General features: G+C 41.1%; 3 protein-coding genes across 9 annotated transcripts; 1 reads left to right on the forward strand and 2 right to left on the reverse strand.

Moving 5' to 3' along the window:
- Positions 1–16: 16 nt before the first annotated feature.
- Positions 17–4268, reverse strand: LOC112287699 (putative methyltransferase PMT3). Its single transcript, XM_024530992.3, has 7 exons — positions 2967–4268; positions 2593–2757; positions 2253–2435; positions 1294–1888; positions 1059–1168; positions 611–843; positions 17–400 (listed from the first exon to the last, which is right to left on the reverse strand). Exons 1-7 carry the CDS (start codon positions 3486–3488, stop codon positions 88–90), a joined length of 2121 nt encoding a protein of 706 aa, XP_024386760.1. The 5' UTR covers positions 3489–4268; the 3' UTR covers positions 17–87.
- Positions 4269–4602: 334 nt separating this feature from the next.
- LOC112287700 (inositol-tetrakisphosphate 1-kinase 6) lies at positions 4603–9737 on the reverse strand. 5 transcript variants are annotated; one of them, XM_090253719.1, is made up of 13 exons: positions 9716–9737; positions 9098–9216; positions 8368–8406; positions 7933–8122; positions 7463–7545; positions 7211–7279; positions 6795–6997; positions 6490–6643; positions 6187–6291; positions 5988–6050; positions 5715–5863; positions 5240–5396; positions 4603–5033 (listed from the first exon to the last, which is right to left on the reverse strand). In XM_090253719.1, exons 1-13 carry the CDS (start codon positions 9720–9722, stop codon positions 4893–4895), a joined length of 1479 nt encoding a protein of 492 aa, XP_090109845.1. In that variant the 5' UTR covers positions 9723–9737; the 3' UTR covers positions 4603–4892. The 5 variants fall into 5 exon arrangements, with proteins under 5 accessions (XP_090109845.1, XP_090109842.1, XP_090109844.1 ...); XM_090253716.1 differs by having other exon boundaries at positions 9576–9724; XM_090253718.1 differs by lacking the exon at positions 9716–9737 and adding an exon at positions 9633–9657.
- Positions 9738–9788: 51 nt separating this feature from the next.
- Positions 9789–12075, forward strand: LOC112287702 (putative RNA methyltransferase At5g10620). Of its 3 annotated transcripts, XM_024530996.3 has the most exons (7): positions 9789–9987; positions 10156–10208; positions 10534–10676; positions 10807–10873; positions 11166–11243; positions 11360–11505; positions 11657–11843. In XM_024530996.3, the coding sequence occupies exons 1-7, from the start codon at positions 9939–9941 to the stop codon at positions 11694–11696; spliced, it is 576 nt and encodes a 191-aa protein (XP_024386764.1). In that variant the 5' UTR covers positions 9789–9938; the 3' UTR covers positions 11697–11843. The 3 variants fall into 3 exon arrangements, with proteins under 3 accessions (XP_024386764.1, XP_024386765.1, XP_090109846.1); XM_024530997.3 differs by lacking the exon at positions 11166–11243 and having other exon boundaries at positions 11657–12075; XM_090253720.1 differs by lacking the exon at positions 10156–10208 and having other exon boundaries at positions 9823–9987.
- The last annotated feature ends 945 nt before the right edge of the window (positions 12076–13020 follow it).

Consider the following 13020-nt stretch of genomic DNA (forward strand, 5'->3'; position numbering starts at 1 on the left):
ACACAAACACCAAAGCTCCATCCAGAAGCAAAAAAAACATTTGATTCCAAGTTAAAGTTTCGAGAAATGAATGAAAGAGCATCACATCTATATTATAGACTCCGGTTGCCACAGCTGCTTGCGAACGATTAAAATTCTCTCGTCTCTATCTGAGACCTCGTCTTTCTCGGCATCAAAGACATCAGACCACAAATCCCAGTGCAGAGCGTTAAGGTGCTTCCTGACTTCTTCAATAAGGGAGACCTTGTCCCGTATAATGACGACACCTAACGGGCGTAAGATTCTGTCCATCTCAAGGAGCAGGTCTATAGAGCTGCAATCATGGTTGTAGACATCCGATAACACATTACAGGCATGGAGCAAGTCATATGTTCGTGGATAAGTTGAAAATGCTTCGCACCTGCAAACCAAACAAAAGCTGCGTTGATTAAAAAAAAAATAAAAAAATAAAAAAAATGGGGAAGTAGCTAACTGGGAAGATCAAAGTTGATAGCTATGTACGAGTAAAAAAGAAATTGATTAGAGACATGGAAGAATATATTCTTAACACACAGAAGCTAGGAAGAATTCTTATAAAGTCCTCGTGAACTAAAGCCAAACAGAACCATACCAATCGTGATAAGAACCAATGAAGCCACGGTCATAGACGATTTTCAAAGTGCTTGGTGCCGAAATAGGCACAACGTTCATGACCCATACTGGCAGTTTCATCTCTTCGAGTGCAGAAGCGAATCCGCCGAAGTTTGCTTTCATATCCATCACGTTCCGAAAACTATCATGGTCTACTTGTTTACCTGCCCTTAGCCTCTCCATGTACAGATCCGCTCTTCTTTTCCATGCAATCTTTTTATGCATATCAAAGAGACATTATTAGTGTGGATATTGGCAAACTGCACTCATATCCCGAATTTCTTACAAGCTTGAAGTTGATTATAAAACAAGAAACAATGACAACAAACGTACGCTACACAACACTGTTTCTTTAATTCCTGTGGAGGGCTGAGGGACGTAAATGCTCAACAAGGTACTGGAAAATCTGAGGTGGACGTTAACGGTACCGTGTCATCCATGAAGGTTTTCTCGTTAAATCCAAGCTCCTTCAGCCTGGAGGGAGGACTATTCATTCGTTTGGGCCACGGCACCAAATCAGTCCTACCAGGCATGCTCACTGGAATAAGCAGCACAGTATGAAGTAATAAGATGCATTGCTTATTCCAAGTATGGCTCCAAAAAATTGTATTCCCAAAAATTACTCATTTCAAGATATCAGGAATATAAAAAAACAGTACTTACGAGGTGTCAAAGGAGTGATACAAATCTTCATACGTTCCTGCCAGCCTAAGTCTGGCTCATTGGCGACACTGCACAACGGGGGCCAAGTTCCAGGTGGCCGTTTCTCGTAACATTCATTTGTAAGAGGTTTTGCCCATATAACCGTTTGATCCCTTTTAGAAGCAATTGTCCAACACATCCTGCTGACGAGATCAGCCATCTCTTTCCACTCCTGTTTCTCTGCTGGATCATCCCGATATACTGGAGGCGATGACCAAACAAAGTAACCTCCAGGCCTCAGTATCCGATCTATTTCAAGCAACAAAACTCCATCCCGTTGTCTCCAGTCAATTCGGCAACGGGAGCAATGGGCCAGGTCGAATGATTTACTTGGATAAGGAAGCCGCATTGTACCGAGGACACCCAATGTTGCGGGAATGCCTCTCTCTAGCGCAAATTGTATTTGGTTCTGATGAACATCATTAGGAGCCAACGACATAGCTAAGATGTTCATTGAAAGTAAGTAGGCTCCAAAACTTGCCACCCCACATCCCACGTCGAAGACAGTTCTGATCTTTCCGGCACTGCTCAAATTACCATCTTTGTTATGGAGCATCTGAATTGAGGCAACACAGCACCTTCAATATTCTAAAACAATCGAAGTCTCAAGTGACGTATTTATGTATAATAGCAACACTGCATCTTTGGGTCTGATTACTTCTAGAGGATTTTCCGTCTTTTCTCGAAGACTGTTAAAAGCAAAGAATTCTACCTGCTCGGTCATAAGATATCAAACTAGAAAAATGATCATGATATTGGTAGCTCCTAACAGTGGAGAACGTCTCCAAGGTCGGGGAATAATTGAAAATAAGTGCATTGAACAACATCTTGGACAGTGAATTCCTAAAGAAAGTCAGTGCCGCCATGTTGCGACTTCAATGCTAAGAATGAAACAAAGGAAACTGTGAGAAGATGCTCACCTTGGCAAGATGGGCGATGTACTTGTCCGCACCATCTGGAAAATGAGTGCCACCCCCTGGAAATTTCACTTTGTCGTTGCTTAACACCATCCAATGCTGATCTGATTTCTCAGTGGCAAGGAAAGTGTGTGGCACGTTGGCCTGCCAAATTTCATCTCTGCTCTTCGGCCATCTAATGGGTACCTTCCCTCAATGGTGTACAATAGATCAATTCAAGAGTGAGATGACAGCTGCTGGTTGGGTGCCCATTGTGGACTGATTGAATACCTTATTTCGTCTTGACTTCCCGTAAACCAAGCACATAAATGGACAAAGTTTTAGAAGGGGATGTTCACAGTACCTTGTAATTTGGAGGGGGTGGGATGAGACAATTCAGGCGGAGATGATTCGGCGGACAATGCCGTTCATAATGCTCCATCAACGACAAATTCAGCTTCAGTTTCATTTTATGGTTCAGATCCCTATCCAGGCAAGGAACCAACTCTGTGAATCGATGATCACAGACCTGCAGACTCTTGTCTCAGTGTCGGATCTTCAAAGGTAATTTACACGTCCTAAAGGACACGAACCCTTCGGACCAATTACAAATAGAACAATACCTTAGAAAGCATATTCCATACTATATCTGGGCAATTGGAAGTCATTCGGTTTGCTATGCTGCCTATGTTGTATGGCTATTGGAGCTGAAGTATGACAATGTCTGAGCAAACTTACAGGATAAGCTTTCAATGCAACCTTGTGGACTCCATCATCACTAGCCCCCTCTTCTGACGCTTCGTTTTCGTTGCTAGTTGATTCATCCCGTAATGCCAATCCTTCAAAACGACCCTCTTCCTTTTCAATTGCATCGTTGACATCGTCGCTCTTATCATCATCCTCCTCCTCCTCCTCCATTACTTCTTTAGCATCTGCTTCTTCCTTCTCCTCTTCTTTTTTCCCTACTTTGCTTTGTAACATCTTGTTTTTGAGGTCCAAAGTCTCAGAATTTTCCAAGCCTCCCTCGTTCTCAATGAAGGGATTATTCGTCGCAGTAACCGCCTTTGACAGAGTCCAATCAAGGTGCGTGTTCGTAAAGGTTTGGTCTATGGGAAGATGGTGGTTGGAGAAGGAGCTGTGCTGAAGTGAGAGAAGGAACAGTATGCCCGCCATTGTGCATACCAGGAAGAACAAACGCCGATTGCGGGCGTTTCCATCGCCACGACCTCTCAATCTCAAAATGGTCTGGCGACCAGACATCTTCTTAGTTTTCACTCAATTGTGAAAACGAATACAAGTGCTCCTTGCCCGTTACATTTCATGCTCTAACACCCATTTGCCCATTTGTAGTAGAGACAATAACTCTAACATGCGACCTGAACTTCTTTTACTCGGAAACTTGGAGCAACCAGCAAAAAGAAAACCACTATCCTCCTTCTCCGCAACTAACAAGTACTCGTAGCTTCAATTGATCACAAAACCTAACAACCAACACTCTCTAATGTCGTATCATTTTTCCAAAATCTCAATGTACACAACGATCGAAAATCACGAACAGTAGGTCTCACTACTGCTATCGTATGACCGACACGTCAGTGGAAGCTACCAAAAGTTTTCATGCTAAAGATGTGACCCAACAAAGAAGAGCAAAGCCGTGATCCAGCAACCAATTCAAGCTCCACTGTCCGATGACATGGTAACTTAAAACCCAAATAGTTTCCGACCACCTTGCCAACACATGTTACAGAACCAAAACAAACTAAGTCTTCAGTATTCTGTATCGTCGTTCCTATCAATCGCCATGCTCTACCACGCATACAAGATATCATTCAGATAGATAGCACTAGAAATTTACTCGTACGCACAGTTCACTGTGCAAATGGAAAGATACCCCAAGGTAGGCCCCCCTAAAAGTAAATTCATGACCATACCAATACTCCAGATTACGGTGCACAACAAATGATAGCATCAATGCCTAGGTTGAACATAATAATGGTGACATGACCAACTTTTCAGCGACGGGAAGCACCGGCCTCACATGTGAACAGAAACAATGAGCTGTGGACTGAGTCAATTAGAGAGTGGCTTCCATGAGCGCAGGCTTGCAGAATGCCGGGCATTTACTTGTACAACCTCTGCACGGAAGTTAACCTGGCCGCAAAAAGCACGGGCAGAGTACTTAAGGTGAAACTGATGGGTGTGGGGGTCAGCAAAAGTTTTACTAATTGTCCAGTTAAATCTTGAAGGAATGTTTGAAGTACTAGAAGTAGTTGAGTGAGGGAGCATAGGCATTTATTTTTGTTTAGAGCAGTTATAACTATTTTATAGGTTTAATGAGAATTGAAGACCAAAGCCATACCACTCCTTACAAAAGTGTCCCAAAAGGAAATTGGATTGAACCAATGGAAGGCTCATTCAAAAGCTTTCCAACGAATACATGCAGTTAGCCAGTGGAAGATCCACAATTGAAACAATATTGCACTTCGGGGATTATTGAGATTAGGAATTGCTCAGTCCATTACTCCGTTTACTGAGCGGGCATTTGCACTTTTACCAAAATTTCATCCCCGACACCCCTGGAGTACAAATGTTTTGATCCTCATCAAATTCAAAGTGGGAAGTACTAAAAGGCAATATGAACTTAATAAGTATTAGTGATACATTTTAAGTGGATGCCGTCTTGCTGGCGTGAGCATTACGAAGTGTAGCCCAGAAAGCAGGAATGGATTCCTTATCAGAAACATCCTTAAAAGAGGGGAAGTAGTTGACATCCACCATGACATGATCCTTAGTTCCCACTTGAACCTGTATTTAACCCAGCCAACCCAAACCCAGTCACAAATGACTTGATGCTCCTAGTCAATAAAACTTACAGGCTGCATGAAGGGCCTAAAGCAGAAGAGTATGTTATTGATATGCACTCCAAGAGAAGCCTAGATTACGAGAATGGGAATCAAAGTCTAGGGGTACTCAAAACTACCAAGAGTTGGCAAAATTGAATGAGGACTTACCACAATGTCGAAGCCGATGATTGAAAGACCGAGTTTCTTGCGAAGCCATACCGCTGCTTTCTCCACAGCTTCCACGTCCAAACTTCCATCTCCTTCCACCACCGTGTTCGAAAGTAATTTGCCGTCGCCCTCAAAACTTGAAGGCATTGATTTTAGGCTGGCATTGTGCAGAATATCAGATTATATTCCAATCTTTTTAAAAGAAAATTTCCAAAAACAAGACCAACATGGCCCTTACATAGGGTATTTCCAGCTACGTCACAGGAGCTTAACGGCTTATCTGCAAAGTACTCACTCGGAATGCCCCTAAACTAGGTGCACAAATCTATAGCAGAAAATATTTCAGCTCGACTCTGGTAGATGCATCTCTTTTTGGACCCAGGAGATGGCAAACATATTTTATCCAGTATATCCATTCGTGACATATAAAAGCAAGACAATTCTCCAAGCTAGCGTAAAGCTTGTAGGGTCATACCTATCAAACACCAATGCTGGCATACCCCCAGACGAACCATCTGATACGGCCATTGAAGCCGCATTTGGCATGGATCTTCGACAAGAATGCATCACCTTATCGCCAATAATATAGAACTTATAAACACATGAACCGTGATCAACGTACTCCTACATGATTCAGCACCACAAATAACCATCAGAATCCCAAAATTATCTTAAAACGTTCCTACGGTGACTTCGAAATCTAGGGCAGTAACGGCATAGAACTGATAAGTCGAAAGTAATGATAAACCTGAACCACAGCTGGAAGAGGCACAGCTAAATTCACATAGCCTTCCTTCTTGAACACCACAGCCTGCATTCAGACACATACCGTAAAAAAGCTGCTTTAAATTGCATGTATCAACAAATATAAAGACTCTTCCTGAGTCAGAAATACTAAAGACGCACTTAAATAACAAAAGAGGAGAGTTTGCACAGAGTAAGAATACCATTGTGTGAGCATCGTTAGTCCCACAAGCCATCATGGTCTTCACAATCGTGGGAAAACCCACACTGACTGCCTCTGTCAAATGGGGTTCCTCCAAGTCTTTCACCTACAAGAAAGAGCCAATGTTATCATTAGACTCTATAATCATCCAATCAGTTCCAACAAACACCTATAATGTGAATCATTCCACCTGTAAGGTCTCTCAAGTCAGACGAAAGAGTTATCTTTCTTTCCAACACCATAACTACATTTATGAAAATCACCAAATAACGATACCATCTGTAACATATGGCCTTAACGTTACCTCCACAGATCGAGGTGCTCTGACAACGGTGGTATCACTAACTTTCGCATCTTCCAAATCGTTCAAGACTTCACGGGTCAGAGATCGATCTAATATAGGCGCGAGCCGGTCAATTGGGTCAACAATACATTTCCCAGGGTGCTCTTCAATATATCTGCACAAGTAAAACTACTTAGCATTGTCCTTCACAAACATTTGCGAAAGTCGTGAAGGTTCTTTCGCGGTCCAAACACATAGGCTCGCCAGAATTACGAAATAAAGCTACGGAGAGCGACAGTACGATTTGAAAATCCTCGAACTGATACCTCTGGAGTGTCTTGATGCTATCTGAGTACTGGATGCGTTCTGCAGGGTTTGGGGTTTGTATCGTAGTAACACTAACGATTTCATCCGTTGCTTTGTGCAGAATAATATCCACAGCATCTAGCTGTGTCTCCATGGGGCGGTCTGTGCGAAGTGGGACGAAAACCAAATCGTTGCTTGTGGGTACTGATGGCAGCATACGCCTCTGAAGAACGAAAAATACTTTAAATGATGTAAAATGATAAAGTGAAGTGCAGAAGTACGATTTCTTTAGAATCAAAATTTACAGAACTTGTATGCTATGTGATGGTATTTTACAGATCATGTAAACCATGAAAGGAAAACATGTGTACCTTTCAAAATGGCAGAAGAATACCGCCAGAGTAAAGAGTGGAGAAAGTATCAGATAAGGGATTACCTTCAAGAAGTCCTTCTCCCGGCTCCATTTCATCACGTGGCCGACAACAAGTAATTCCACTCCAAAGGCCTGCTCAGCAACAAGTTGTAATTATGAAGCAACTCAGAGAGAAACTGAAAGTGCAAATTTTTTTATTTGTTTTGTAAGCTAAGTAGATGGAATAGAACACTCCATACGATAAGCAAAAAAACACAAAAGAATACCAGTGTATTATCAAAGACGTTCTGTTGTGACAATCAGAAAAGTTCGAACCTTCTTGTTTAATTCTGCTAAAGCTGCAAATACGTCGTCTATGTCCTGAATGGTGGACGCTTCTTTACTGGCAACTCCTTGCCCTGCATGAGACGTCCAGACATTTTTTATAGAGTAGCTGTCGTATGCCCAACTATGCAGAATAAAGCTCTAAAGTAAAATTATAGCTAAAAGAAAACTTTCAATTCCACCTCACACTAAAATCTAGCATTACTTTGGCCTCAACTTCAAGTGTGAATAACATGTACTCTCATTCACGGCACCTAACGGGCAGAGACTACAGGCACTAGTGTAGTCTCTGCGCGTTATAAAGCCCAAAATAGAATCCTAGACTCTGGATGTGAATTTAAACAGCAATAAAGTCAGTTATCAACCGCTTCTCCTTACTTTCCCAACAAAATGTTGCACGTATTGCTCATTGAGCAGATGAGTATTCTTTGCAAGACATTACGATCCAGTCACTTGCAAACCTGAGTAAAGGATGTTCCAGCCTGACGCTGTTAGCTCAGTCACAGCAGCTCCATCAGTTGAAGCCACAAACACAGAATGGGAGGCCTGCACTGGCCAAGATTCTTTGATTGCCTTGAGTACATTTTCGTTGGCGTCTACAGACACTACCTTCACAAATTCTGACACGGACAACTGCTTCAGCAGATCCACCTGCAGATACCAACTCCTACACTTCAGAATCTTGTGTTTACTAGGACCAACTTCAAGGTGGAGAAAGATAGCATCAATTTTTGTGGACTCTGCTTGATAGAGCTTATAAGCCTCTGTCTTGCAGTCCGTAACCAAGGAAAAAATTAAGAAGACCAAACTGAATTTTACAAACGCCTTTCAAGCGGATAGCGCGAGTCTGAAGATAGGCATTTGGCCAAAAACGAACACTCAAAAAACTTCCGTACCTTTTCAGAGGGATCCTGCCCATTAGTGAAGAGCAACATCTGTACAGCATACAACACCCTTCTTATCAAGTTCTGTACATCAGATATGTTATCGCAAGCGGAAGATAAAAACTAAAGGGTAGGGCCCACAACACCTCTAAACGTTACTACTCAGTGTCTAGTCTTCGTAACTAGATTGCAGCGTTCATGCTTCCGCATTGTGCAGCAAACATTTACGGGCTGCGATGATATTGATGCATTTAAGATCTCCACGTGTTTTACAGTTGTGTATCGAAGCACGAACTACAAGAGATCCAAGCTCAGTTCACAAGAGCTGAGAAGACGGAATAAACTCACAGGACTCAAAATTTAACTCTTCCAACAAATTCCTGAATCCCGCTACTAAGATAAAGGTGATAGTACTTACGGCCAGAAGCAAAGCAGACCTACAATAAGCCTAGAATTCACAAAACACGTAAGTTGAAATGCCTGTAAAGTATAAAATGATCCAGTCTAGCAATGGACTCTTCTGTTTCTACAAGATAGGATGCTAACCCCAGTCGCCCAGCAGGGATTGAGAGCTCAAAGGGATCTAATGTCGGTACAAAGTGATCGAAAGCGCATATCAAAGGTTGAAATATCTAAATTCCGTGGCTTCGTGCTACGTCTCACTGGTGGCATTTTTGTGGTAATTTAACAAGGAAAAGCGTGAAGACAGGATGCACGGAGCAGAGAAATAAGAAGTTCTTACGACATGGAGGTTTGAATAAGCTAGTCTTGTCAACAATTTCTCCAGAGATACTGATTCACCCAGTAGCGAGCCCTCCAAAAGGATCCCTCTCATCGCCATGATCGCAAGATCCTCTGCACCTGAAATCCAATCAAGGAAGTTGAAATTTCGGAATGTTTTCAATGGGCGGAACGAGGACGGCAAGAAACAATGCGGAAGAAAAGCAAGAAGGGAGTGCTAAATCAGAGCCCTAAACTGAACCCTGTGCGAAATCGAAAATCGGAAAGAAAAAGATGAGATATATTTCTGTAATCTCTTCTATATATGCCCAATCGAAAGCAACAAAAAAAACTCGAAGATTCAGATGGACAGATTGCAGATCGAGAAGAAGATAAACAGGAAAATAAAGTAGGAATATGAATCTCGAGACGATGACAGCGTCAGCACGTGTTGGTTTGATAACAGGAGAGTAGGTCAATGAGCATCGGCTGTATTTAACCATTAGTAAGGAAAAAATTGTAGCACGCGCATTTCCTTGAGTTGAACAGTGCCATACAGTCAAACATTTGCCACCGATTCACACGAATGTCTTAAAATAGAAAGATAAGTAGTCCACTTGGTATTTTGAAGGAACCTAACCTCGCATCTACACTAAAGACCTGCCAACGGTGCAGAAATGGCAGCTTGGTTGACCTATTTTTAAGGAGATTTTGCTCATTGGCCTTTTCCCAACTTATCCCAACCTATCCCACTCAATCGCAAGTTGCTCAGTCCGTAGCCGTTGTTACCACAAAATCACAGTATCTGTTCATTTTCGTAAACCCACGCGCAATTTAATCTGCTGGTGGATTATTCTCGCAGTATGGTTGCGCTTGTGCAGCAGCCTCCTTGGCGGCTATCTGTGTATGCAGGTGATGGCTCTATCCTTGAAGTCAGTGTTCTCTGGATTTGGGGTGTTAAAGAAGGAATTGCACATGTATCGTCGTGGATTCAATCAAGCACATCTCCTTCTGAAGTTTCTACATTAAGCTATTTTCTCCTTCTCTCAACTCACTTGTCTATGCTTTGAGATGAAATAGCAAGAAGAGACCATGTCCAGCAAAACCAACAAACTCGATTTCCGCGTGCTACAGTAAGGACGACCCTCTAACTCGTTGTTACCAATGCATTCGACCTTTCCTGTGGAGGGCAGTTCTGGGAACCTAATTACTGATTCTGAAGTGCACCTTAGAGCATTGATTTTGCGGTTGGCAATTTAAACATTCTGTAGGTGATCCCAGAAATCAAATCCTCTGTAGGCTACCAAACGTGAGTTTAGAGCCATCAAAACAAGACGTGTGTTAAGAGCGTGATCACAATGTCCTACGTACTTGTAACCCGGCCTGAACCCTTTTGGCTTTGACAACCATATCGCTGTTGATTGGTTTATTGAGAGATGTTCCGTGGAGCAAATGCAGAGACCAATGCCAATGAAGTTGGTGACAGTGGGCAAAGACAGGGGTGCCGCGTTGGAGAATGTTGCTCTAGAGTACATCAAAAAAATTCAGCGTTATTGTCCTTTTGAGGAAGTTCAGCTGCGCCCAAACCCTAAAAACTCCAGGTGCGCTTGCAACTCATCACCACGCTTGTTAATATTGCATGTGCAAAGGCGAAAGTCACAGATTCATAGAATGCTGCTGCTCAGTGCCCAAGAATGATGTCTTGCTGAAGTTGAAGCGATGGTATGACAGCGATGTCCCTACACAGGTTTCGAGCGAGGGGGAACGTGTGATGCGATCCATCTCGACCAAGGACTGGGTAAGCTTTCATACACTCTCGATCTCCGATTATCCAATCAGTACAACTGGAAACAGCAAGCAGAACCGCGAATTTCATCGATTCCAATGGTTTCGAAACAGTTATTGAAAAAATATTTCAAACGGTGGGAGCCATCTATCCCTTTTCCTCCTTTAGCGATTGCCCCCTTAATCCAATATCCAACTCTTCATGAGTTCTCCAACTATTCCATCAGATAAGGAAAACAGAATTTGGGTTCATTGTGCAGGGAACAACTGCATCATTGAGATCTAAGCTTTGAACCGCTTGGCAGGTAATAATTTTGGACGAACGCGGCAAAGAACTGACCTCTGAGAAGTTCGCCGACCTGGTTGCCGATGCGGGGGAAACTGTGGGTTGGCATTGGCCATCATCAAAGCTAAATGCCGTTTGTTAAACCTGTTATCAGATCCACGGTGAATGAATACATGTAAAGTCACCGTCTGATGAATGTTTGTACGCATGCAGGGAGCCAGCGCGATTGTGTTCTGCATCGGAGGACCATTTGGGCACGGGCCCCAAGTTCGTGAGCGTGCGAACGTGAGCGTGAAGCTGTCGACAATGGTGCTCAACCATCAGATTGCCTTCCTGGTGCTTCTCGAACAGATTTACAGGTTTGCAAATCGTGACGCACCCTTTTAAACTTTCGTCTGCCTATGAACATAATGCCTCGCATAAGCTTCATCCTTGGTACCTGAAATGGCTGATTCACGCACGCAATGTCGCCTTTTCAGTCTAAGAAAATGGGCTCTCCCTCGCTCGCAGGGCATGGACAATTCTTCGCGGGGAGAAATACCACCACTAGTCACGAGAGACGGATGTATCAATTTAGGGTTTGGCGTCAGGAGCTCGAAACTTACCTGTTATCACCGGTCGTATGCTGCTGAGAGAAACCGGCATCTGTGAACTCCTCCGTGTACCAATTAATTTTGATCTGCCTATTCTTATTTGACTTCTTTTTGAGTGGAGGGTCTCAATAATTGATATATAAAATTAGGATGTTTGCTGAAAATTTGCTCTGTTGTGGTCGCTGATTTTTATGAGTGGTAGAAATCAAAATTGGAAGGCATTGCTTGGAACATTTTGATGTAGGGTTATTAATTGTATTACAAGCATTCTCATTTACAAATGAATAACAATGATATGATGAGTATGAGGATAATTCATGGGTAAGATTATAAGTATCAGGACATTTTTATGTTGTGCCTTCTTTTTCAAAGAACATTTTTATCAATCATGATTTCATTGTTTTATTGACCTTGGATCTTTTGTTGGAGAAACCAAATCCCAATAATTTAATAGATTTTTTATTTAAACTTATTTTGTGGCAATTCATGATTTTGTTCTTGGTTTAGAATGAGTTTCAATTTTTTCTGAGGATCAATCTATCCTTCACTAAAGACATTTTGTGTCTTGTAATTTTGATAAACATTTTCTCAAAAGTGACATTATGTCATAGTTTTTTTTTTTTTTTTTTTTTTTTTTTTTTTTTTTTAAATTTAAAAAACACCAAAAAAAGAAAATAAAATAAAAAACAGATTAATTTAAAATTTTAATAAATCTTATTCTAAAAAAATAATTGAATATTTCTTACACTACTTTGATATACTTATTTAAGAGTAGGTTTAATATACATATATGTATTTCACAATTTGGGGTTTTTTAAAAAGAAAAAGTAATTATCCAATATATTTAAATAAACCTATATAAAATTATTCTTAATTTCACCAAATAAAGGCTTAATTTTAATATTCAAGTAAAAAAGACAAATAAACACTTATTTAAGGTTTTAATAGTTTTGCTAAAGTATGTATATGTATTAAACATACAATATTAATTTTAGATTGAATCCAATAGACAATTTTAATTTAGTTCAACATCACTTACTTGAGAATTTAATTAACATTAATCTCTATTGAGATACGTGACAGGATGTTTTTTTTATAGCATTAAAATTGATGTTATAATTTTTTACTAAAAAAAAAGAAATTTTCAATATATCTAAAGATGACATGGATTTATTTACTTTTAAAAGCATATACTGTAATATATTGGCAAGATCTTCAACCACATTAAAATAAATCAATATACTAAATGTAATAACATTGAAGTTCATACAATAGTTTGTT

The sequence above is a fragment of the Physcomitrium patens genome, chromosome 10 (assembly GCF_059467195.1).
Source record: "Physcomitrium patens ecotype Gransden chromosome 10, ASM5946719v1, whole genome shotgun sequence".
NCBI classification, from domain to species: Eukaryota; Viridiplantae; Streptophyta; class Bryopsida; order Funariales; family Funariaceae; genus Physcomitrium; species Physcomitrium patens.

Bases quoted from the DNA above. Each gene is read 5' to 3' on its own strand.
- LOC112287699 (XM_024530992.3), bottom strand. From the start codon at position 3,488: ATGTCTGGTCGCCAGACCATTTTGAGATTGAGAGGTCGTGGCGATGGA. The intron at 1,169-1,293 runs GTAAGTACTGTT...TGCTTATTCCAG, and splicing joins TATCACTCCTTTGACACCTC to TGAGCATGCCTGGTAGGACT. The intron at 401-610 runs GTATGGTTCTGT...TTTGGTTTGCAG, and splicing joins ATTGGTTCTTATCACGATTG to GTGCGAAGCATTTTCAACTT.
- LOC112287700 (XM_090253716.1), bottom strand. From the start codon at position 9,642: ATGTTTGACTGTATGGCACTGTTCAACTCAAGGAAATGCGCGTGCTAC. The intron at 5,864-5,987 runs GTTTATCATTAC...TGAATCATGTAG, and splicing joins CTCTTCCAGCTGTGGTTCAG to GAGTACGTTGATCACGGTTC. The intron at 5,397-5,714 runs GTATGACCCTAC...GCACAATGCCAG, and splicing joins CCAGCATTGGTGTTTGATAG to CCTAAAATCAATGCCTTCAA.
- LOC112287702 (XM_024530996.3), top strand. From the start codon at position 9,939: ATGGTTGCGCTTGTGCAGCAGCCTCCTTGGCGGCTATCTGTGTATGCA. The intron at 10,874-11,165 runs GTAAGCTTTCAT...ACCGCTTGGCAG, and splicing joins CCATCTCGACCAAGGACTGG to GTAATAATTTTGGACGAACG. The intron at 11,506-11,656 runs GTTTGCAAATCG...CCTCGCTCGCAG, and splicing joins CTTCTCGAACAGATTTACAG to GGCATGGACAATTCTTCGCG.